Source organism: Garra rufa, chromosome 3, assembly GCF_049309525.1.
Source record: "Garra rufa chromosome 3, GarRuf1.0, whole genome shotgun sequence".
In the NCBI taxonomy this organism is placed as follows: Eukaryota; Metazoa; Chordata; class Actinopteri; order Cypriniformes; family Cyprinidae; genus Garra; species Garra rufa.
In genome coordinates, this window is record NC_133363.1 from 9,236,029 (window position 1) to 9,260,851 (window position 24,823).

Below are 24,823 nucleotides of genomic sequence, written 5' to 3' on the forward strand. Positions count from 1 at the left end.
TTTTCTATTTGAATATATTTAAAAATGTAATTTTCTCATTTGTTGCTTAAAAACATTTATTTTGATTATTATGTTGAAAAACAGCAGAGTATAATTTTTTCAGGCTTCTTCAATGAATAGAAGTTCAGAAGAACAGCATTTATCTGAAATAGAAATCTTTTATAACATTATATATGTCTTTATCATCAATTTAAAGCATCCCTGCTAAATAAAAGTATTAATTTTTAGCTTAAAAAAAAATTATACTGACTCCAAGCTTTTGAATGGTAGAGTGTATAATATTACAAAAGCTTTTTATTTCAGATAAATGCTGATCTTTGGATCTTTCTATTCATCAAAGAATCCTGAATGTACTCAACTGTTTTAAATATTGATAATAACAACAACAGTAAAAATGTTTCTTGAACAGCAAATCAGCTTATTAGAATAATTTCTGAAGGATCATGTGACACTGAAGACTGGTTGGATCATTGGATCAATGATGCTAAAAATGTAGCTTTGATCACAGGAATAAATTACATTTTAAAATATATTTAAATAGCAAGCAGTAATTTTAAATAGTAAAATATTACAGCTTTTGTTGTATCTTGGATCAACTTTTATTAATATTTGTATTTTAAATTATTTGTCACGCCACATGGTAATTTAGTAACGACATTAGGTCATGAAAATATTAAAACAACAATAAGTTACCAGTTTTATTATTATTATTATTATTATTATTATTATTATTATTATTATTATTATTATTATTATTATTATTTAAAGAAAAGTCCATAGACGCGTGTATAATGCGTAACGAATTTTCGAGGACTTTTAATTTGAAGCGCTTGACCGCTAACCCGGAAGTGTAGTGTATTTTGTTGTTCAGGTTCAGTCGGTGAGTGTGTGGGGCTGCTGTTGCTGCCGCTGATCACCACTGGATACGAACAAGTACAAACCAAAAACTGCGATATTGGGGTTTTGGCTTGAGTCGCAACCATGTCTCGGGGATCCATTGAAATCCCTCTGCGGGACACAGATGAGGTTTGGACTTGTTTTATCTCAATGCGGTACTGAATAGAATTTGATTACAGCTCTGTGAATAGCTATCATCTGCTAACATGCTATCATTCACGCGCTTTTGATAAGTTGACATAAAATTAATAAACTAACAACAACAAATGACAGAAATTCCCTCGTGAGTCTTACATTTATAAACTACACATAAAATACACAGCGGAAAAGTAACGTGTTTCACATGACGGAAAATACTTCATCCAAGCATCTTTTAAGCCCTTTCTATTGAAGTTCGTGCCTATGTTATAATTATTTGTGAAATGCCATTTATTGAAAACCAAGCAAATTGTAAAAACAAGAATATAGCTAAACATGTCAGAAGTATATAGAAGAAAACAATTACAGAAAGTGTTGTGCGTATTAAACAGTAGCATAGTTCGTATTACGTAAGTTTACTTTTAGACATTGTTTCCAAATATTTAATGCAAAATTTTCAAAAATATAATTCATTTGACTTAATGAATATATGACAACGCTCTGTACTGTGTGCCTTTTGATATTCCCATAACTTAAAGTATCAGGGGCGTTTTTCCTCTGGTGGAATTGTATCATATTTTTGTGTTCTTGTCCTTGTTATTCATTCATTTGTTGTTTCTTCCTCAGGTTATTGAGCTTGACTTTGACCAGCTTCCAGAAGGAGATGAAGTCATCAGTATCCTCAAACAGGAACACACACAGCTGCACATATGGATTGCACTTGCTGTAAGTGACAAGCTTGTTTACCGTGACATTATTAGGATTTCTGGTGCACACAAATCTCATGACTATATTTCTTTTCAGTTGGAGTACTACAAACAGGGCAAGACAGAAGATTTTGTCAAGTTGCTGGAGGCGGCGCGCATTGATGGAAACCTCGATTACAGAGACCACGAGAAGGACCAGATGACCTGTTTGGACACACTAGCAGCTTATTATGTCCAGCAGGCGAGAAAAGAGAAGAACAAGGATACAAAGAAGGACCTCATCAACCAGTCCACTCTTCTGTACACCATGGCAGACAAGATCATCATGTATGATCAGGTAAATAAGGGTTACAGTATTTATCCACCTTTTTCTTCAACATGGAAGTAAGCCTATGGGTGAGACTTCTGGTTCATTATCCACTATACATGTGCATCTCATTAAAAAGGAAAAGTTTATTTATTTCAGTAATTCAAGTCAAATTGTGAAACTTGTGTGTTAAATAAATTCAATGCACACAGACTGAAGTAGTTTAAGTCTATGGTTCTTCTAATTGTGATGATTTGGCTCACATTTAACAAAAACCCACCAATCTCAACAAATTAGAATATGGTGACATGCCAATCAGCTAGTCAACTCAAAACACCTGCAACGGTTTCCTGAGCCTTCAAAATGGTCTCAGTTTGGTTCATTAAGTTACACAATCATGGGGAAGACTGCTGATCTGACAGTTGTCCAGAAGACAATCATTGACACCCTTCACAAGGAGGGTAAGCCACAAACATTTGTTGCCAAAGAAGCTGGCTGTTCACAGAGTGCTGCATCCAAGCATGTTAACAGAAAGTTGAGTGGAAGGAAAAAGTGTGAAAGAAAAAGATGCAAAACCAACTGAACTGCCTTGTTGAGCAAAATCGATTCAAGAATTTGGGTGACTGAGGCTGGAGTCAAGGTGTCAAGAGCTACTACAAACAGACGTGCCATGGCAGTAATTAAAGCAAAAGGAGCCCCTACCAAGTATTGAGTACATATACAGTAAATTAACATACTTTCCAGAAGGCCAACAATTCACCAAAAATGTTTTTTTATTGGTCTTACGAAGTATTCTAATTTGTTGAGAGTGAATTGGTGGGTTTTTGTTAAATGTGAGCCAAATCATCACAATTAAAAGAACCAAAGATCAACTACTTCAGTCTGTGTGCATTGAATTTATTTAATACACAAGTTTCACAATTTGAGTTGAATTACTGAAATAAATGAACTTTTCCACGACATTCTAATTTATTGAGATGCACCTGTACTACTGTTTGTACTACAAACCAGCGTGTTCACAATTTATAAGATATTACATTTACAGATTTGCAATATTAAGCAGCAAAACAAGCTGTTTTGTAAAGCTAAAAATAGCTGGACGTGGATGAGACCAAACCCATAAAATTTACCAATGGCCGTGCCCATTCTTACGGGAAGAAAACGTTACATAGTGGTTTCTGTTATGATTGTATTTTTCTTTTAGGTCTTTAGCCTTATGATATTTCTCGTTTTCACAGAACCATCTGCTGGGAAGAGCTTGCTTTTGTCTCCTGGAAGGAGATAAAATGGATCAGGCGGATGCTCAGTTTCAGTTTGTGCTTAACCAGTCAACAAACAACATCCCTGCACTCCTGGGTGAATATGTCACACGATCATTATATGCTTTAAAATGCAGTTTTTAAGTCAACTTAAAAATACATATGTGACCCTGGACCACAAAACCAGTCTTAAGTCGCTGGGGTATATTTGTAGCAATAATACATTGTATGGGTCAAAATTATTGATTTTTCTTTTATGCCAAAAATCATTAGGAAATTGAGTAAAGATCATGTTCCATGAAGATTTTTTGCAAAATTCCTACTATAAATATATCAAAATGTAATTTTTGATTAGTAATATGCATTGTTAAGAACTTAATTTGGAGAACTTTAAAGGTGATTTTCTCAGTATTTTGATTTTTTTGCACCCTCAGATTCCAGATCTTCAAATAGATGTATCTCGGCCAAATATTGTCCTATCCTAACAAACATCAATAGAAAGCTTATTTATTGAACTTTCAAATGCTGCATACATCTCAGTTTTGTAAAATTTAACCTTATGACTGGTTTTGTGGTCCAAGGTCACATATTTGTCAGTTGGGTACGACAGCTTACTTTCACTTTGAATGAAGTAGATTTTTCTGTGCCCAATGGCAGATATTTGTTCTTGTTTTAATCAGAAACTCCCTTTATTGTGATCATTTTCTCATAAAACAAGACTTCTTATTTTATGTCATTGCTTCTCAAGTAAATGTATCTTGAATCTATATACATTTGCACTAGAAAATGAGAAAAGTCATCACATTTTGCAGTTTGATCAGAGGATACTGTAAAAGTTAATAACATAATATAGTGGTTGGCAGCAGAGGCATGCAAACCTTTAGTGTTTTTTTTTTTGTAAAATGAATTAAAAATGGGAAGTTGTTGCAAACTTTGAAGTGTTGCTAATACAAGAAATGTACATTTATAGCTTAATGAGGTATTTTGTTCCAGGTTGTTCAGGTTTTCTCAAAAAGGGTTATTACAATGTCTTAAAGGGATAGTTCACCCAAAAATTAAAAAATTCTGTCATTAACTACTCACCCTCATGTCATTCCAAACCCATAGGATGTTTTTCAAATTAAGATATTTATGATGAAATCCGAGAGTATAATACATGCTTGTGATGCTGCTGACGTAGAAGCGTCGTAGTATGCCTGATAATGGTGGGGGACTCTCCCAGGAGAAAAGCAATTGTTGAATAAAGTCGTTTTTTCTTTGGGCACAAAAAGTATTTTTGCAGCTTCATAAAATAACGGTTGAACCACTAATGTTACGTGGACTACCTTTTTTACTGCCTTACTACTTTTCTGGACCTTGACCGTGGTAGTACCCTTACTGTCTATGGTATCGAAGATGAACAAAGCTATTATGGGTTTGGAATGACATGAGGGCGAGTGAACTGTCCCTTTAAAGGTGCCATAGAATGGAAAACTGAATTTACCTTGGCATAGTTAAATAATAACAGTTCAGTACATGGACATGACATACCATGAGTCTCAAACACCATCGTTTCCTCCTTCTTATATAAATCTAGTGTTTGCAAAAGACCACCGAAAAATAGGCCAGTTCCAACATAACACCGACTGTTACGAAACCGGGATCGTTAATAGTTACGCCTCCAACATTTGCATCGCCCAATCATCAGTAATGTCAGCACATCAGTTAAACAAGGCAAGCCTCTGAAGGGACACGGTTAGCTTAATGCTAGCGCTAGCCTGTTACATTGCAATACATAGGATTTCACTTACCACATAAACAGAGAGATGACTGTGCTGATGATGGTGAATGATGGAGAAATAACTGCCTGATGATGGCGATTGATTTACAGATCTTGAGAATCACTGACGAGCAGCTCAACTTGTGTGGTAAGAAGCACTCCCTCTGAATTATTACGTTACACAGAGCTATCACAGTAATCAGACTAAAATGTCGGCGATTCAAAACGGCAGATTCAACAAACCGCATATTAAAAGCGGCTAGAGCTCCTAATTAAATATATATTTTTATCTGTGTGCAAGCTATTAAGATGAGAAGCTCTGTGAAACAGCCAATCAGAACAGAGCTCATTAATATTCATGAAGCTTCCAAATAACAGAAGATTTCATTCTAGGGGCAAATCCTAGGGTTGTAAATGGACCTGTAAAACCGTTTCTGGAGATTTTTTTGCCCTTTCCTATGCCATATACCTTCTATGTAGATATCAGAGAACAATTTAAAATATTCTCTCAATGCATTCTATGGCACCTTTAAATTTACCTGTACAGTGTTCCTTGGAATCCTTAAAAAAAATTAAGTCTAAAAATTTATCAAAATTAATTAAATTTAAGGCCATTAAGGTTTTAAATGTTATAATAAAAGTCTTAATTATCATTTAAAGACATCTTAAATGGCGCCTTAAATTTTGAGACGGAAAAACTCCAATTGTGATATGAAGTTTGTTGCACATTTATGGTAAGTGTTTGCTATTTATAGATCCTGTCTTCTTATGAATAATTATTTATGTTTATGTCCTTCAATAGGTAAGGCATGCATCTCCTTCAACAAAAAGGATTACAGAGGAGCTCTAGCCTACTACAAAAAAGCTCTTCGTACAAACCCTGGATGTCCAGGTGAGTCTGACACATTGCTCTTCCCTAAACCCTGACCACTTCCTAGGTAGCCATAGTAGACCAGTGTAGTCTAATAAATTAAACTCAAATCTTAACCAAATATAGATCAGTTGAAAGATTTAAAAAATTCAATATATGTTGTAAAATATATTTAGGACCTTATGAAATCAGTTTGTTTTAAATTGTGTTTTCCATTTGAATTCTTCTGTATTCAATTTTAAATTCTCTGAAGATGAAGTTAGTTTGTGTTCATGTCCTTATATAGTAAGATGGCAGACGCAGAAAAAAAAACAAGTATATTTGAGAACATTACAATTTGATTAACTGTACAGTCCTACTTTTGATATTTTGTGAAGTTCTGCATTATGCTGTAAATTCCATTTTTATGACTGAATTGTGTGATTCAGTCTGCAATTTCTGCATCATGAAATCATAGGCCCTTGTGTTTCAAACTGCTTGTTATTCGGTTAAACTTGACTGGTCAAGACTCACACTTTCTGTATAAATTGTCTTATTGCAGCCGAGGTGAGACTAGGCATGGGCCACTGCTTTGTCAAGCTAAACAAACTGGAGAAAGCTCGTTTGGCATTTGGCAGAGCTCTTGAGCTCAACTCCAAATGTGTGGGAGCTTTGGTGGGTTTGGCAGTGCTTGAGCTCAACAACAAAGAGGCTGACTCCATCAAGAACGGTGTGCAGCTGCTTTCCAGAGCCTACACCATTGACCCCAGTAACCCTATGGTGCTCAATCACCTCGCCAACCATTTCTTCTTCAAAAAGGTAAAGCTAGATCTCTCTTGTGATCTACAGTTTTGAAGTGGAGATCTTGTACTTTAAATGTGCTTTGTGTTTTTCAGGACTACAGCAAAGTGCAGCATCTGGCTCTTCATGCTTTTCACAACACAGAAGTGGAGGCTATGCAAGCAGAGAGCTGCTATCAGTTAGCTCGTTCCTTTCACGTCCAGGTAAGAAATAGTGATCAATCAGCATGATATTTCAAGTAATTATGTCAGTAACGTAGATAATTTGCCTGGGATAATAGCAAAATGTTCATAATTTTAGTATTTATTCATATTTCAACTTGATTTATTTTTGATTGGCTTTTTTTAAAATTATTTTAGGTTTTATTTTAAGTTTAAATAATTTTAGTACATCTTATTTATTTTTAATTTTATTAATTAAATTAAGTGTAATTTTTTTTTGGGGGGGGGGGGGGGGTGTTTAATTTTTACATTTTAATTTAGTTTCAGTAATTGTTTCAGCAACATTGCAAATTTTCATTAAAGCTTTGGGGTTTTATCTAAGTTTATATTGAACTATTTATTTACTATTTTTATTGGTTTTAGTGAACAATCACAACACTTACCTCAAAAGGGTGATTAAGAGATCTATATATAATTTATTTTTTTATTTATTTAATTTTTTTAATATAGTTGTATTTATAAGTTGTATTTTTTTTTATATTTACCGGAATTCACCAATGCTGATGAACTTGCTCACGCCTTTGCTTTCAGGAGGACTATGACCAGGCCTTCCAGTACTACTATCAGGCCACTCAGTTTGCATCGTCTACTTTTGTACTGCCCTTCTTTGGCCTGGGCCAGATGTATGTATATCGTAGAGACAAAGAGAATGCTGCGCAGTGCTTTGAAAAGGTTCTGAAGGCTTATCCCAACAATTATGAAACCATGAAAATCCTTGGGTCACTTTACGCCACTTCAGATGACCAGGAGAAGAGAGACATTGCTAAAGTATGACACTATTATATATTAACTACATTTTTAAACACAAATGTATTTTTCTCAGAGATTGTAAGGCTGCTATTTCTTTTGACTCATAGGAACATCTGAAAAAAGTCACAGTACAATATTCAGATGACGTGGAAGCCTGGATTGAGCTCGCCCAAATTCTGGAGCAAACAGACATTCAGGTACTAGTGCTGTTTCTAAATATGCTTGTGTTTGGACTCATACGACATGTATCTCTCTAACAGCGAATCACCAATCTTTCCTGCAGGGTGCTCTTTCTGCATATGGCACTGCCACACGTATCCTCCAGGAGAAGGTCCAAGCTGATGTTCCTCCCGAGATCCTCAATAATTTGGGAGCTTTACATTTCAGATTGGGAAACCTTGGCGAGGCCAAGGTAAAGAGGGATTTTGAGCTCTTATTAAACAAATGTTGTTTCTCTGCTCACCAAAAACACGTCTCAATTTCTTTGTAGAAATACTTCCTGGCTTCTTTGGAGAGGGCAAAAGCTGAGGGCGAGCATGATGAGCACTACTACAACGCCATCTCCGTCACAACCTCCTACAACCTGGCCAGACTCTATGAAGCCATGTGCGAGTTTCACGAGGCTGAGAAACTCTACAAGAACATCTTGAGAGAGCATCCCAACTATGTGGACTGTATGCATCCTCACAGTATTCATTTTTAGAGGCTTTTTTTTAGGAAATGGTCTGTTAATTTGGTTTATTTGAATCTGTAACAGGTTATTTGCGTCTTGGAGCGATGGCACGTGACAAGGGAAATTTCTATGAAGCTTCTGACTGGTTTAAAGAAGCTCTTCAGATCAATCAGGTAGGTAGTTCTAATGCAAAGGATGGTCACACTAAATGTTGATTTAATTTAGTTAATAGAAGTTAATTGATAAAGAAATTCTATTTTTGACAACACCCTCATTTTACAGCAATTTTACACAAGTGCCTAAAACATTCAACAGCACTGTAGCTTTGCAGGTTTCTTGAAGCGTCTTGGAGACATTGCCACAGTTCTTCTGGATTTAGTCTGTCTCAGTTTGTTCTGTTTCTTCATGTCATTCCAGACAGACTGGATAATGATGAGATCAGATCTCTGTATGAAGCACTGGCTGTTGTCAGACTCTGTCAGACAAAAATCTTACTGGATTATTACAATTAATGACAAAATTAATTTTTGCAAATATAAACAGATTTTTCCTACTGACACTACAGCAAAAGATAGAAATAACTGACTTAAAACCATTTTTTAGCTGGTAAAAATACTGGTGTTTTAGTCATTTTGGCCACCACTGTATATTCTCATTCTTTTAGATCTGTATTAATCCAAATAGTGAAAAGGTTTGAAAAAAAAAGACAAAAAAGAAAAAGCAAGACTAAAAACTAAAGCTTTACCTTCAGTGCCTAATTGCAATACCAGGTGAGAGAGTCACCTTAAAACAAATAAAGATCATATGTTTGCGCATTTCACATGATGATCTAATAATAATCAGGTGAATTAATTAATGCTGCCGTGTTTCCTTGGAATTCTGTATTGTTGAAGTTTGTTGAAATGAATAAACTAGTGTAGTATTCTCAGTTGATTAAATTTATTTTCATTCACTAGCAATTAAGTTTAATTTTGCTTAAAGTTTAATTATAATTACTTATTAAGGGGTCCTTAAAAAGTCTTAAATGGTACAAGGAAGTCTAAATTATGATTTCAAGATGTCTTAAATTTGGGGACAGAAAGACAAGAATTGCGATATAGCTTATTGTAATGATTAAACTTTAAAATCAGCCTAAAAATGGTTTAAAGGCTGAAATGTGAAGTTTATTATTTTATAAATCTTTTTGTTTTTTTTGTAAACCTGTATCTGAACTGTAAATCAAGCTTTTTCATGCTTTTAGTTTAATCTTTTTGCTGTTTTTGTCATTTTTAGTCATTTTTATTTATATATGACTATATGTTACCCTGGACCACAAAACCAGTCTTAAGTAGCATGGCTATATTTGTCGCAGTAGCCAAAAATACATTGTGTGGGTCAAAATTATAGATTTTTCTTTTATGCCAAAAATCATTCGGATATTAATTAAAGATCATGTTCCGTGAAGATATTTTGTAAATTTCCTATCATAAATATATCAAAACTTAATTTTCGATTAGTAATATGCATTGCTAAGAACTTCATTTGGATAATTTTTAAAGGCCATTTTCTCAATATTTAGATTTTTTTTTGCACCAGGTTTCTTTAAGTAGTTGTATGTCGGCCAAATATTGTCCTAATCCAACAAACCATACATCATGGAAAGCTTACTTAGCTTTCATGTGATGTATAAATCTCCATTTTGAAAAATTGACACTTATGTCTTGCTTTGTGGTTCAGGGTCACATATGTGACCCTGGACCACAAAACCAGTCATAAGGTAAAATTTTACAAAACTGAGATTTATACATCATACGAAAGCTCAATAAATAAGCTTTCTATTGATGCATAGTTTGTTAGGATAGAACAATATTTGGCCGACATACATCTATTTGAAAATCAGGAATCTGAGGGTGCAAAAAAATCAAAATACTGAGAAAATCACCTTTAAAGTTGTCCAAATTAGGTTCTTAACAATGCATTTTACAAATCAAAAATTACATTTTGATATATTTACAGTAGGAATTTTACAAAAAATCACCCATGCAATGTATTTTTGGCTATTGCTACAAATATACCCCAGCGACTTAAGACTGGTTTTGTGGTCCAGGGTCACATATAAGGTGCGTTCCGATCGACAGGGTCCCTACTCAGTGTTCACTGCTCCCTACTCCCTTAGCACGGTATATCCGTTGAAGTGGACTTCGCTGACAATAATCGCTCATTTGGAATGCCCTGGAACGTCATCAAAGCAAATCAACGGCAGGGTCACGCAGATTATGATTTAACATAAAGAAACATTGTAATTTATTTTACTTTTAAACTTAAATACATATAAACGTATGTATCTAAAAAAAATATATTCCAAATGTATATGTTTAGACCATTAACAGATTGTAGTGGTCTTATCTCACGCACTTTTTTCCCCCCACACAGCCTATATTTAACTATCCTGTGGTAACATTAAATAAAACAAGACAGAGCTTCACCTCGCCAGTTTTACTTTCATTTATAAAATACAATACGCAAATGTAACATGAATCGCCATAACCATTCATAAACACGCTAGTTTGCATAATAATAACAGCATTTATTGCTACCGCTCCATTGCAGAGCCTTTAAAAAACTCCAACGGCTCTGCTCCATCATTACTTCTAACTAGTGACGCGGTGCGCAATGAAAGTTGGGTGATTTTCCCCGTCCACTTCCTGTGAAGTGAAGTACCGATGTTCCCTTGTTCCCTATGCCGTTCGCAGTGCCCTTCGAACTGAACATGTTCGCTCCCTTCGGTTTGGAATCTCACTTAAGGTGGCGGAATACCCTGTGAAGTCCACTTCGCAGTCCACTTACGGTCGAATGGAACACACCTACAGTTTTTAATTAATTTCAGTTTTATCTGGCAGTTGTTTTTGTAAATCAAGTTGAACTAAAATGAGAAATGTTGCCAGCTGAAGTAAAAAAGGTTTTTCTATTTTATCTCAAGTAAAACATTTTTAAATGGTTTAAGTTTCAGTTTTAGTTAACTATAATAATCTTGCAGCAAAACTGTTTTCATCTTGCATTTGCACTTTTTCCCCCACCCTATATTTATGGGCCTTTTTTGCAACCTTTGACCTATTTTGATTGTTTTGGCTAATGCATCTAGACTTCCTACATTTTTAAAAAAAATTTTTTTTTAGGTTTTTGGTTATTTCTTTAGATCTTTATTAATAAATTGTGTTTTACAGGACCACCCTGATGCCTGGTCTCTGATTGGTAACCTTCACTTGGCAAAACAAGAGTGGGGTCCCGGGCAGAAGAAGTTTGAACGCATCCTTAAGCAGCCGTCCACTCAGAACGACACCTACTCTATGCTGGCACTGGGCAACGTGTGGCTACAAACACTTCATCAGCCCACTAGAGACAGAGAAAAGGTGCCTTACATGATTCAGTTGACAAACCATCATGTGTTATTAGAATTAGTTGTATGTTTACTTTATTTGCATATATATATATATATATATATATATATATATATATATATATATATATATATATATAGGGGTGGGCATAGATTATTTTTTTTAATCTAGATTAAATCTTGGAATTAATCTAGATTAATCTAGATTAAAATGGCTAATTTGAATTCTGCTGAAGGCATTCAGAATATGTGTGCTACCCAAATAATAACTTAGGCCCCGTTTACACGAAGGGAAAACGCAGATATTTCCCTGCGGTTTGGCCTCTCATTTACACGAAAACCCCGTTTTTATCACAGAAAACGATTATTTCTAAAAACTCCGGCCAAAGTGGATAAATTTGAAAACGCCGTTTTCACATTGTAGTGTGGACTGTGAAAACGGAGGCTTTTGAAAACGATGACGCATATTTATAGTCATGTGACGCATATTGTACCAATAGATATCTATGTTTACACCAGTAATTGTGCCTGTGCTATTCACACACTGCTGCTAAAGAGATTTACCTTGTACACTCTTCAAATTACAGTCCTAAAATGATGACGGAAAATTTACTCACAGTTGCTGTCCTGCAAAACATGACGACAACTGCTTTTCAGATAAAATATGAATGAGCGTGATATATAGACGCGTCAGTGGATAATGAGATATTTCCGTAAATTATCCCGCCAGAAGAATTGCGTGAAAACTTATTACGTCTGTATAAGTTTGGAGGCTTTACGCATGCGCAGTAAGGCGAATTTGCTGTTTTCCTACGTTTCAGTGTGGATGAGAAACTTTTGGAAAACGCTTGGAAACGCTAGTGTGGACGGAGAGCGTTTTAAAATGAAAACTCCGTTTTCAAATGTATCCGGATTAATGTAAACGTAGCCTTAGAGTCTTTGAGAATGGATCATAAAGCTCATAAAGCTGTTCTATGATAATTTGTTGATGAAAATAAATTATGTTCAATTAGATGTACTTGTGTTTACTAACTAACTAACAATGAAATAATTTTTTCTCCCTATTAGATTGTGTTTTTTTTAACGTCAACACCTACCCAGCCCATTACATGTTACACCGTACTTTTATTTTGACAGGTTGCCGTGAAGTTTCTGTGTCATACAGTATGATATGATGCTAGTTTTCTCAAATGAAACGGTAAAAGTGACACTCACAGCAGTTTGGGAGATTGAGTTTATCTGTTCATGTGAGATGAAAATGCCAAAAATTACCAGGAGCGTCACGTGTGTTTCAGTATGCGTGCAGTAAAAGCTTGTCTCCGCAATGCATACATACAGCTAGGCAAACGGAACATATCGGATTCATATTAAAACGGTCTTTTTGCATTTCAGTTTTCACATACACTAGTCCATATCGCGATTTGAATTAAGTGACTGACCAACATTTGATTTATGAATCCAAAAAACGACGAATTTACGTGGCATTTCGCTATAGTAGATTCGGTTTTTATGAATGGAGGACGACGCGATCCCGTCTGTGTTTTGGCGGAGGAGACTTAAACGCGCGACCATATTCTACAGTCTTCGGTATACATCCGCGTTAAACTATCAAGGTGAAAGTCATCATAGCTTGCGTAGTTTAGACCCAGCTCCCAACCCAAATTTGAGAATAGATTAACGCCGATATTTTTTTTATCGCGCGATAAGAGTTTCACGTTAACGCAGCACGTTAACGCTGATAACGGCCCACCACTAATATATATATATATATTTTTTTTTTGCAGGAAAAGCGTCACCAGGATCGAGCTTTGGCAATCTACAAACAAGTTCTGAGGAATGATTCCAAAAATCTATATGCTGCTAATGGCATAGGTGCTTTATCTATTTAATTAGTCTTGCAAATCTCGACCTGTGACTAGCAGTGTAAACCAACATAGTGGAGATTTAACAGTCTTTTTCATCATAAGCATCTTTTTTCTGTGTGACATAGGTGCTGTGTTGGCACATAAGGGTTATTTCCGAGAGGCACGGGATGTTTTTGCCCAGGTCCGAGAGGCAACAGCAGAGATCAGTGATGTCTGGTTGAATCTCGCACACATCTATGTGGAGCAGAAGCAGTACATCAGTGCTGTGCAGATGGTGAGAGAATAAACTGAAGGGAAGTCCACTGAAGAGGAGGGTTTTGTTCTGGATCTGTACTCAAGTTCTGTTTTTCTCTCTTCAGTATGAAAACTGCTTGAAGAAATTCTACAAATACCAGAACACAGAGGTGCTGCTGTATCTGGCCCGAGCGCTCTTCAAATGTGGCAAGCTGCAGGAGTGCAAACAGACTCTTCTGAGGGTGGGCAAATCTTTATGCAACTTTTTTTTTTTTTTTTTTTCTTTACTGTAGGGTTTCCCAGACTTATGGAAGCACGTTTCCGCCACTGAATAAAAAATTTGGTTATTACAACTTTTTATCTCACAATTGACTTTTTTTCCCTCACAATTGCATGAGACAAACTTGCAATTCTTACTTTTTTCTTAGAATTGTGAGTAATAAAGTCTAATTCTGAGGGGGAAAAAACAGACATGTTCTTAGACTTCCACGCAATTGCGTGTTATAAAGTCAGAATTGTGAGTTTATATCATGCAATTTTGAGAAAAAGTCAGAATTATGAGTTTGTCTTGCAATTCTGACTTTATAGCTCTCAATTGCAAGTTTATATCATGCAATTCTAAGAAAAAAGTCAGAATTGTGAGTTTGTCTTGCAGTTCTGACTTTATAAATCTCAGTTGCGAGTTTGTTTCATGCAATTGTGAGAAAAAAGTTGTAAATTGAATTTGTATCTCTCAGTTCTGTCTTTATAACTTGCAATTGCGATTTTACATCATGCAATTCTGAGGGGAAAAGTCAGAATTGTTAGTGTGTATCTCACAATTCTGACTTTATTTCTCAATATTACAAGATTTGTTTTCTAGCAATTCTGACTTTATAACCCACAATTGCGAGTTTATATCATGCAATTCTAAGAAAAAAGTCAGAATTGAGTTTGTATCTCACATTTCTGACTTTATTTTTTAATATTGCTAGTTCTTCTTGCAATTCTGACTTTATAACCCACAATTGCAAGTTTATATCATGCAGAATTGCAAGTTTATCTCACAATTCTGACTTTATTTCTTAATATTGCTAGTTTTTCTTGCAGTTCTGACTTTATAACCCATAATTGCGAGTTTGTATCATGCAATTCTTAGAAATTCAGAGAAAAAAGTCTGAATTGAATTCTCAGAATTGCAAGTTTGTCTTGCAATTCTAACTTTGTAACTCACAATTTTGAGTTTATATCATGAAATTATGAGAAAAGAATTCAGAATTGAGTTTGTATCTTGTAATTCTGACTTTATTTTTCAATATTGATAGCTTTTCTTGCGATTCTGACTTTATAACCCACAATTGCAAGTTTATATCATGCAGAATTGCAAGTTTATCTCACAATTCTGACTTTATTTCTTAATATTCCTAGTTTTTCTTGCAATTCTGACTTTATAACCCACAATTGCAAGTTTATATCATGCAGAATTGCAAGTTTATCTCACAATTCTGACTTTATTTCTTAATATTGCTAGTTTTTCTTGCAATTCTGACTTTATAACCCACAATTGCAAGTTTATATCATGCAGAATTGCAAGTTTATCTCACAATTCTGACTTTATTTCTTAATATTGCTAGTTTTTCTTGCAATTCTGACTTTATAACCCACAATTGCGAGTTTATATCATGCAATTCTAAGAAAAAAGTCAGAATTGAGTTTGTATCTCACATTTCTGACTTTATTTTTTAATATTGCTAGTTCTTCTTGCAATTCTGACTTTATAACCCACAATTGCAAGTTTATATCATGCAGAATTGCAAGTTTATCTCACAATTCTGACTTTATTTCTTAATATTGCTAGTTTTTCTTGCAATTCTGACTTTATAACCCATAATTGCGAGTTTGTATTATGCAATTCTTAGAAATTCAGAGAAAAAAAGTCTGAATTGAATTCTCAGAATTGCAAGTTTGTCTTGCAATTCTAAATTTTTATATCATGAAATTATGAGAAAAGAATTCAGAATTGAGTTTGTATCTTGTAATTCTGACTTTATTTTTCAATATTGATAGCTTTTCTTGCAATTCTGTCTTTATAACCCACCGAGTGAGTATTATGCAGTTCAAAAAAATTGTCTGAATTGAATTTGTATCTCTCAGTTCTGACTTTATAACTTGCAATTGTGAGTTTATATCATGCAATTCTTAGAAAAAAAGATTTGTTAGTTTATATCTCACAATTTGGACTTATTACTCAGAATTGCAAGTTTGTCTTGCAATTCTAATTTTGTAACTCACAACTGCAAGTTTATATCATGGAATTCTGGGATAAAAGTCAGAATTGAGTTTGTATTTCGCAATTCTGACTTGATTTCTCAATATTGCCAGATTATCTTTAAGTTCTGACTTTATAACTCTCAATTGCAAGTTTATATCATGCAATTCTAAGAAAAAAAAAAATCAGAATTTCAAGTTTATATCTTACAATTCTGACTTTATAACTCGCAGATGTGAGAAAAAAAGTCGGAATTGTGAGATAAAAAGTCGCAATTACCTTTTTTATTTTTTATTCTGTGGTGGAAACGGCCTTCCATACAAACTGGGTTTTGTACGTTTATGGAAAAACTAGTAATTAAATCAAAATAACAACAATCAAAAAACACATTATATATAAATATTTCGTCATGTGACTATTACAATAGAGACACTATAATAGTTTTTATTAATATTATGAGGTAGTATTTCTTTTCTTTTCTGTTTACTTAAATGTTTGCTAAGGTGTAAGTAATTTTGTTTTATTTTTATTAGTTTTTTTTAAAATATGTATATAGTTTTTATACATTTGTATGTCAATTTTAGTACCATTTTAGTATCAAGCTTAGTGAAAACGAGATTTTGTTTGACATTTTATTTCAGTTTTAGTTAACTATAATAACTGCAGAGAACCAATTTATTAAATAAATAATTAATAAATTAATTAATAAATAAACAATTTATTTAATTTAACACAATACTTTAGTTATCTTGTAAAGTGGAATGTATAATACTGGAATATACAAATATTTTATGCTGTTTTTCATCAAATAAAAAAAATAACATCAGAAGAATGCCCATATATTTATTTTATGCAATATATATATATATTGGTAACACTTTACAAAAAAAGTCCCAGAGGTTAATGCTTGTTAATGCATTAACAATGAGCAATACATTTATTATAATATTTATGTTTAACTTGATGTTAATGAATAAAAATATAGCTGCTTATTGTTAGGTTCAGTAAGTAATATTGATACAACTTTAGATTTTAATACTGTATTAGTAAATATTGAATTTAACATTTAAGAATAATAAATGCTTCAGAAGTGTTTTTCATTGTTAGTTTATGTAACCAATGCAGTTAACAAATGGAGCCTTATTTTGAAAAGTTACTAAATATTGATTATTGCAATCGTTTTTTTTATTTTTAGGCTCGGCACGTAGCTCCCAGTGACACAGTGCTGCTGTTTAATGTGGCGCTGGTGCTGCAGAGGTTGGCCACGCTGGTGCTAAAGGATGAGAAGAGTAATCTGAAGGCTGTATTGAGTGCAGTGAAAGAGCTGGAGTTGGCTCACAGGTACGTGAACTCCATGACCTCCAGCCTATGACGCACCCCAGCCTGAAGCTTTCATATGCCTTTCATAACTTTGTTATTGTTGTCACAGGTACTTCAGCTATCTCAGTAAGGCTGGAGACAAAATGAGATTCGACCTAGCGCTGGCCGCAAGCGAAGCCAGGTAGGTTTGTTTTTCCAGATATGGGATATTTGTTCTGAAATTGAAGTTTCGTCTTACAGCATGTCCCAGTCAGATGTGATCTGACAGCTCCCATGAAAATGCAATCGAAATGCAGCCAATCGAAAAATATTTGATGCTTAATATACAGTTATCTGTATTTTATTTATATATAATGTTTCATTTTTAAATTGTCTGATGCTTTTTTTAGTAATATTTAAATTATCTAATATTTTATGGATTTAATATATTTACATTTTTTTTAAATGATCTAATAATTGTTCAATAAAATACAAAATGTTTTTTTCTTATATTTAATATTTTATGAATTTAATAATTGTTTAATATATATATATATTAAAATAATTTTAAATGATCTAATAATTGTTCAATAAAATACAAAATGTTTTTTTTTTCTTATTTAAAAAAAAATATATTTATTTTTATATATTTTATAAATGTTATAAATTACACATTATCTTTAATTTATATATATAGCTAAACTAAAAATCTATGTATACACATTGCCGCTCAAAAGTTTGGAATCAGTAAGATTTTTAATATTTTTTTTTAAAGAAGTTTCTTATGCTCATCAAGTATTCATTTGATCAAATATACAGACAAATTGTAATATTGTGAAATATGATGGAAAACAGTGTTTATCTATTTTAATATACATTAAAATTTAATTTATATCTGTAATTAAAGTTGAATTTTCAGAATCGTTACTCCAGTCTTCAGTGTCACATGATCCTTTAAAAATCATTCTAATATAGTGATTTATTATCAGTGCTGCTTAATTTTTTTTTAGAACCTGTGATATTTTTTTTTTTAAGATTATTTGATCAATAAAAGGTTAAAAAGAACAGCATTTCACTACACTACTGTTCAGAAGTTTGTGGTCAGTAAATTTTTATTCTTTCTTTTTTTTTTTTTTTTTGAAAGAAATTAATACTTTTATTCACCAATGATGTTAAATTAATAAAAAGTGATAGCATAGATTTACATTGTTAGAAAATATTTATATTTTGAATATATGCTGTTTTTTTTTATTTTTTTTTTTACTTTTTATTCATCAAAGAATCTGGAAAAAAGTTAAATATTTGGATGCACAGCTGTTTCCAACATTGATAATTCTAATAAAAAAATCCATATATTAGAATGATTTCAGAAGGATCATGTGACACTTAAGACTGGAGTAACAGCTGTTGAAAATTCAACTTTGCATCACAGGAATAAATTATATTTTAAAATATGTGACCCTGGACCACAAAACCAGTCTTAAGTCGCTGGGGTATATTTGTAGCAATAGCCAAAAATACATTGTATGGGTCAAAATTATTGATTTTTCTTTTATGTCAAAAATTAAGTAAAGTTCATGTTACATTAAGATTTTTTGTACAATTCCTACTGTAAACCTATCAAAATTTAATTTTTGATTAGTAATATGCATTAAGAACTTAATTTGGACAACTTTAAAGGTGATTTTCTCAGTATTTTGATTTTTTGCACCCTTAGATTCCAGATTTTCAAATAGATGTATCTTAGCCAAATATTGTCCTATCCTAACAAACTATACATCAATAGAAAGCTTATTTATTGAGCTTTTATATGATGCATACATCTCAGTTTTGTAAAATTTAACCTTATGACTGGTTTTGTGGTCCAGGGTCACTTATATTGAAATAAAAAAGATTATTTTAAATTGTAATAACATTTTGCAATATTACTGTTTTTTTTTTTTTGTATTTTTAATTAAATAAATGCAGCCTTGATGAGCTTAAGACACTTCTTTAAAAAAAAATTACAAGTCTTACTGATCTGTCAGTGTGTGTTTTATATATATAATATACATAATATGATCAATTTTATTTATAACCTATATTGTTCTATAAATAATGTTTAATTTTTAAACATATTTTTTAATTGTATTTATTCAATAAAATGCTAAATATAGATTTATTTTCTTTGTGTAAGCTACACACATTTATTTAGTTATTTCTTTTTTGAAAGGCTATTAAATGACATAAAAAGGAATATAAATAATGACTTTGATCATTTTGAAATGTTTCTCCTTCAGGCAGTGCTCTGATTTGCTAAGCCAGGCTCAATACCATGTGGCTCGAGCTCGTAAGCAAGATGAGGAGGAGAAGGAGCACCGTGCCAAACAGGAGCAAGAGAGAGACCAACTGCGGCAGCAGATGATGAAAGAACAGGAGGAGAGGAAGAGCAAAGTGGCCGAGGAGCAGAAGAAGCTGCTTGAGCAGAGAGCCCAATATGTGGAGAAGACCAAGAACCTGCTCAACTTCTCAGAGGCAATGAAAGTATCAGCAAAGGACAAGAAGAAATCAAGCAGTGGACGGGTCAGTCCAAACACTTCAGCACTCTTCGTCACACCCCAAACTTTTAATAACAGATTGTATGTAATAAAATGTTCATGTAATTGTTTACTCAGCGCAAGAAAGGAGGCGACTTTGATGACTTTGTCAATGACGACTCTGATGAGGATCTGCCACTCAGAAAGAAGAAGAAGAAGAAATCTGGGAGTGGCAGTGAAGTTGAGGAAGAAGGGGAGGATGGAGAGAAGAAACCCCGTAAAAAGAGGAGGAGGTAAACAATAATGACAGTATATCCGCTCAATACATGAATGAGGTCATGTGGTCGAACACTGTTATTTTTTTATTATTTATATGCTATTATAGTTTTTAGTAATACTACAACTAATAATTAATATTTTGGTATATGACTATTTAGGTTTAATTACTTATTATTATTAATATATTATAATATATTAATAATAACAATAATATATATATATATTTTTACTGTTTTTTAACCTAAATGAAAATTAGAAATGTTTTTTCTCATCTGATATTTATATTTAATTTCAGCTTTCAATTATTTTTATTATTGTTATTTTTGCGAACATCTTTTATTGATAGAAGGATGATGCAATTACATGTAAAATAAATAAAAACTAAGATAAAATTATAATATTATTATGTGAAATTTGTATTTTTGCTTATTTGTTTTTATTTGTTTATAATAAAATAATTCTAAATTATATTCATTTATTTATAAATAAAATATATTTATATATTATATATAATATATTCTTTTTTTAACTAAATGAAAATGAGAAATGTTGCTTTGAAAACTAACTGAAAAAAAGCTTTTTCTCATCTAATATTTCTATTTTATTTTAGCTTTCAATTAAAAATATTGTAACGAGTTCAAAATATGAGCTAGTGTGAAACTTGTATTTTTGCTTTTTTTCCTTTTTGTTTTTATTTGCATCTAATGAGCTAATTATAAATTATTTATTTCATTATAAATAAAATGTACGTACATTTTATATATATTTTTTGCAGTTAGTAATTTTTCAACAAAATGAAAATGACAAATGTTGCCTTGAAAACCAACTAAAAGTTTTTTTTCTCATTTAATATTTTATTTTAGCTTTCAATTAAAGATATTGTAATATTTTTCTATTTCTATTTTTGAGTTTCGAACATCTTTAGTTCAGAGAGTGGATGCAATTACATATAAATATATTAGATAAATGATTGATATAAATTATATTATTATATATTGCATTATATAATATGTAATAATTATGTAATTATTTTAAATTATTATTTATATTATAATACTTTTACAATGGAGTATTTTTGCTTATTTCTTTCCTTTTTTTTTTGGCATCTAATGAAATAATGAATTTATATACATTTAATTATCATTAAAGTACATGTAAATTTTTATATATATATATAATTAATAAATGATTAAATTATAATATTATATATTGATATTATATAATATGTAATTATATAATTGTTTTAAATTATTATTTACATTATAATCATATTTTTTTCCAGTACAGCATGGGCTCAATTGCTCTGTTAAAAGGTGCAAAATGTGAGCTAGTGTGGAACTTTTATTTTTGCTTATTTTTTCCTTTTTGTTTTTTTTTTTGCATCTAATTAATTATGAATTCTACAAATAGTAAAATAGTAAAAGTAAAATATATGTACATTATATATTCTAAATTATATAATATATATTTTTCTAAACACCTTATTGTAGTTCAAAACTGGTTTATTCTGTCCGTTTGAGTTTCTGTCTGTTTCCTTTGTTTCCTCAGACCAGCTAAAAGAGAAGATGAAGGTTCAGATGATGAGGAAGGAGGCTCAAGGCCTAAAAAGCAGCGCAAGCCCAGAGAACGCAAGAGGATCGAGAAGGTACAGATGCTCTGAGCACTTAACATGAAAGTTTTACCTGTAAGCACCTGTAGTTTTACCTCAAATTGCATTTCTCTTCTTTTTAAGGCCAAGCCAGAGCGCATGCCGCCGTCTCTTAAAGGGAAGATCAAGTCCAAGGCAATCATTTCATCCTCTGATTCCTCCTCCGACGAGGATGGCCTGAAAATAGCAGAAGACAGGTGAGAGACATCACTCGAGTTTCAAATTTCTGTCAGTTTGTAAATGCATTGGTGAACAATTCATTCATGGTTCTTTTTAAAAAGAAACAAACAATGACCTCACAGTCTTAAATTAAAATATAGCCCCATCCTATGTTGTTTTCTTTTACCATAATCCGTTACACTCGGATATACGCCACAATACGGAAAACAACATCTGCTCCTACTTCTGTTTCATTAAGAACTTATTTATTCCTAAAATTGCCTGTTTCATGCCCAGAAACCCCAAGGACAGCGGCTCTGGTTCAGACGACGACAACGAAAATGAAGGGCACAGGAAACGTATTGTTTCTGACAGCGATTCCAACGAGGAGCGTAACAGGTCGGGCAGTGAGGCCGGCAGCCCCCAGCGCTCTGGAAACTCAGATGAGGATGAGTCTGGCAGCGAACGCCCGGTGAAAAGACGAAGACCACAACAACAGTCCGACTCTGAGCAGTCAGACAACGAGAGCAAAAAGAGCCGCTCTGAAGGGTCTGACGATGAATCTCAGCGCGGATCTCCAGCCGCCGCTTCAGACCGAGGCTCAGAGAACGAAGGCTCTCCGCAGAGGTCCGATAACGAATCTGAGCCAGAGGGGTCCAACAATGAAGCCTCCAACAGAGGATCTGATGATGACAGTGACTAAATTTACTGACCGTTCGGTCTGTTGAGGAAAAAAGAAAAGCCTTTGTTCTTGTAATGTTCACATGATAGTAGATAGTTGTCTTTCTGGATGTTTCTCAGATTTTACACAATGTTTTTTTGTTTTATTTTTCAGAAATGAGAACGGTGTTTTCTGTTCAGTCTTTTGAGTAAGAAATGTTCAAAATCTCTTTAGAAGATGCTTTTTGTTGAGCATTACAGCAAATATTCTGTGCTCTGTAGTCTAAAGGGACAATCACATGCTGTGATTCAGAGATGGTGTACAATATGAAATACCTTTGAATAAAACGTATTTTGAAACTTTTGTAGTTTTTACTTAGTGGATGTGTTTTGAATATATACAGTCAAGCCCGAAATTATTCATACCCCTGGCAAATTCTGACTTAAAGTTACTTTTATTCAACGAGCAAGTTTTTTTTCGCTGGAAATGACACATGCTTCTCCCAAAAGATAATAAGACGATGTACAAAAGGCATCATTGTGGAAAAAATATTTCTCAGCTTTTATTTACATTTAAACAAAAAGTGGCATGTCCAAAATTATTCATACCCTTCTCAATAATCAATTGAAAAGCCTTTATTGGCTATTACAGCAATCAAACGCTGTAATATAATTGCTGACCAGCTTTTTGCATGTCTCCACTGGTATTTTCGCTCATTCATCTTTAGCGATGAGCTCCAGCTCTTTCAGGTTGGAGGGCCTCCTTGCCATCACCCTGATCTTTAGCTCCCTCCACAGATTCTCAATTGGATTTAAGTCAGGACTCTGGCTGGGCCACTGCAAAACGTTAATGTTACCATTTCTTCACCACTTTTGCTGTGTGTTTTGGGTTGTTGTCGTGCTGAAATGTCCACTGGTGCCCAAGGCCAAGTTTCTCTGCAGACTGCCTGATGTTGCTGTTGAGAATTTTGATGTATTGCTCCTTTTTCATGGTGCTGTTTACTGTGATTAGGTTCCCTGGTCCATCGACTGAAAAACACCCCCAAAACATTAGGTTCCCACCACCATGTTTGACAGTGGGGATGGTGTTCTTACGGTTGAAGGCTTCTCCTTTTTTACGCCAAATGAAGGCTACATCGTTGTGGCTAAACAAATCAATTTTTGTTTCATCTGACCATAAAACAAGACCACAGAAAATTGTTCTCTCCTTATCCTGACTGACTGATTTGTCACTAGTTTTGTTTTGTTAGTGTCCTTCTCACAACTTGTTCCATGAGGTAGTATTTGCAACCCATTCAGGCTGCACAAGTAGTCCAGCTTCTCTAGGTTGGCACATTCATATGTGCTGTCACAAGGAGGTTTGTTGTGTCTCCCAGGACAGTTTCAAGAGCATAGGGAAGATACAAGGAGAGCTGGACAGGAACATAGATGGGCAACAACCCAGCAGCAGGACTAGAGGAACAACTGGCATGCATATTTCTGACCAAACTGTCAGAAACCGACACCATGAAGGTGGGACAGCTCGATTGGCACTCGCCAGAGAACACCAGAATTGGCTCGTCCACCATTGGTGATATGTTCTCGTCACAAATGAAAACCGTTCACGCTGAGCTCATGTGACAGACTCAAAAGAGTCTGGAGATGCCGTGGGAAATACTATGCTACCTGCAACATCATCCTGCATGACTGTTTTGGCAGTGGGTCAGTGATGGTCTGGGTAGGAATATCCTTGGAGGGTTGCACGGACCTCCACGTGCTAGTCAGCTGAGTACTGGGTCTAAATCAGTGGTTCTCAACTCCAGTCCTTGAGGCCCACTGCTCTGCACATTTTGTATGTTTCTGAGTCTGACACACTCAGTTCAGTTCATGAATCTTTCTTCTAATGAGCCTGATGATCAAAATCAGGTGCCTTAAATGAGGAAGACATACAAAATGTGCAGAGCAGTGGGCCCCGAGGACTGGAGTTGAGAAACACTGGTCTAAATCCTCAGGTTCCAATGACAGTTCTCAGCCAGAGTATGTGGACAATCTCTGGATGACGAAGGCATTGATGTCATTGACTGGCCTTCACATTCCCCAGGCCTGAATCCAATTGAGAAACTCTGGGACGTTATGTATCGGTGCATTGAAGCTGCCAAGTAGCACCACAGACTGTCCAGGAGCTAACTGATACAGGT

The 24,823-nt window shown here is 33.8% G+C and overlaps 1 protein-coding gene across 1 annotated transcript; it reads left to right on the forward strand.

Annotated features, from left to right (window-relative positions):
* Positions 1–884: 884 nt before the first annotated feature.
* On the forward strand, positions 885–23,010 carry LOC141331806 (RNA polymerase-associated protein CTR9 homolog). The gene is made up of 23 exons (XM_073836840.1): positions 885–1,026; positions 1,663–1,761; positions 1,840–2,079; positions 3,288–3,405; positions 5,870–5,959; positions 6,480–6,736; positions 6,814–6,921; positions 7,471–7,707; positions 7,797–7,886; positions 7,973–8,101; positions 8,180–8,363; positions 8,447–8,535; positions 11,566–11,751; positions 13,523–13,610; positions 13,729–13,877; positions 13,963–14,079; positions 17,281–17,426; positions 17,515–17,586; positions 19,664–19,946; positions 20,039–20,193; positions 21,728–21,824; positions 21,912–22,024; positions 22,284–23,010. The coding sequence occupies exons 1-23, from the start codon at positions 982–984 to the stop codon at positions 22,687–22,689; spliced, it is 3,498 nt and encodes a 1,165-aa protein (XP_073692941.1). The 5' UTR covers positions 885–981; the 3' UTR covers positions 22,690–23,010.
* Positions 23,011–24,823: the final 1,813 nt, after the last annotated feature.

Coding starts and splice junctions, on each gene's coding strand:
- LOC141331806 (XM_073836840.1), top strand. CDS start 982: ATGTCTCGGGGATCCATTGAAATCCCTCTGCGGGACACAGATGAG. Junction 5,960..6,479: donor TACAAACCCTGGATGTCCAG/GTGAGTCTGACA, acceptor GTCTTATTGCAG/CCGAGGTGAGACTAGGCATG. Junction 13,878..13,962: donor ACATCAGTGCTGTGCAGATG/GTGAGAGAATAA, acceptor TTCTCTCTTCAG/TATGAAAACTGCTTGAAGAA.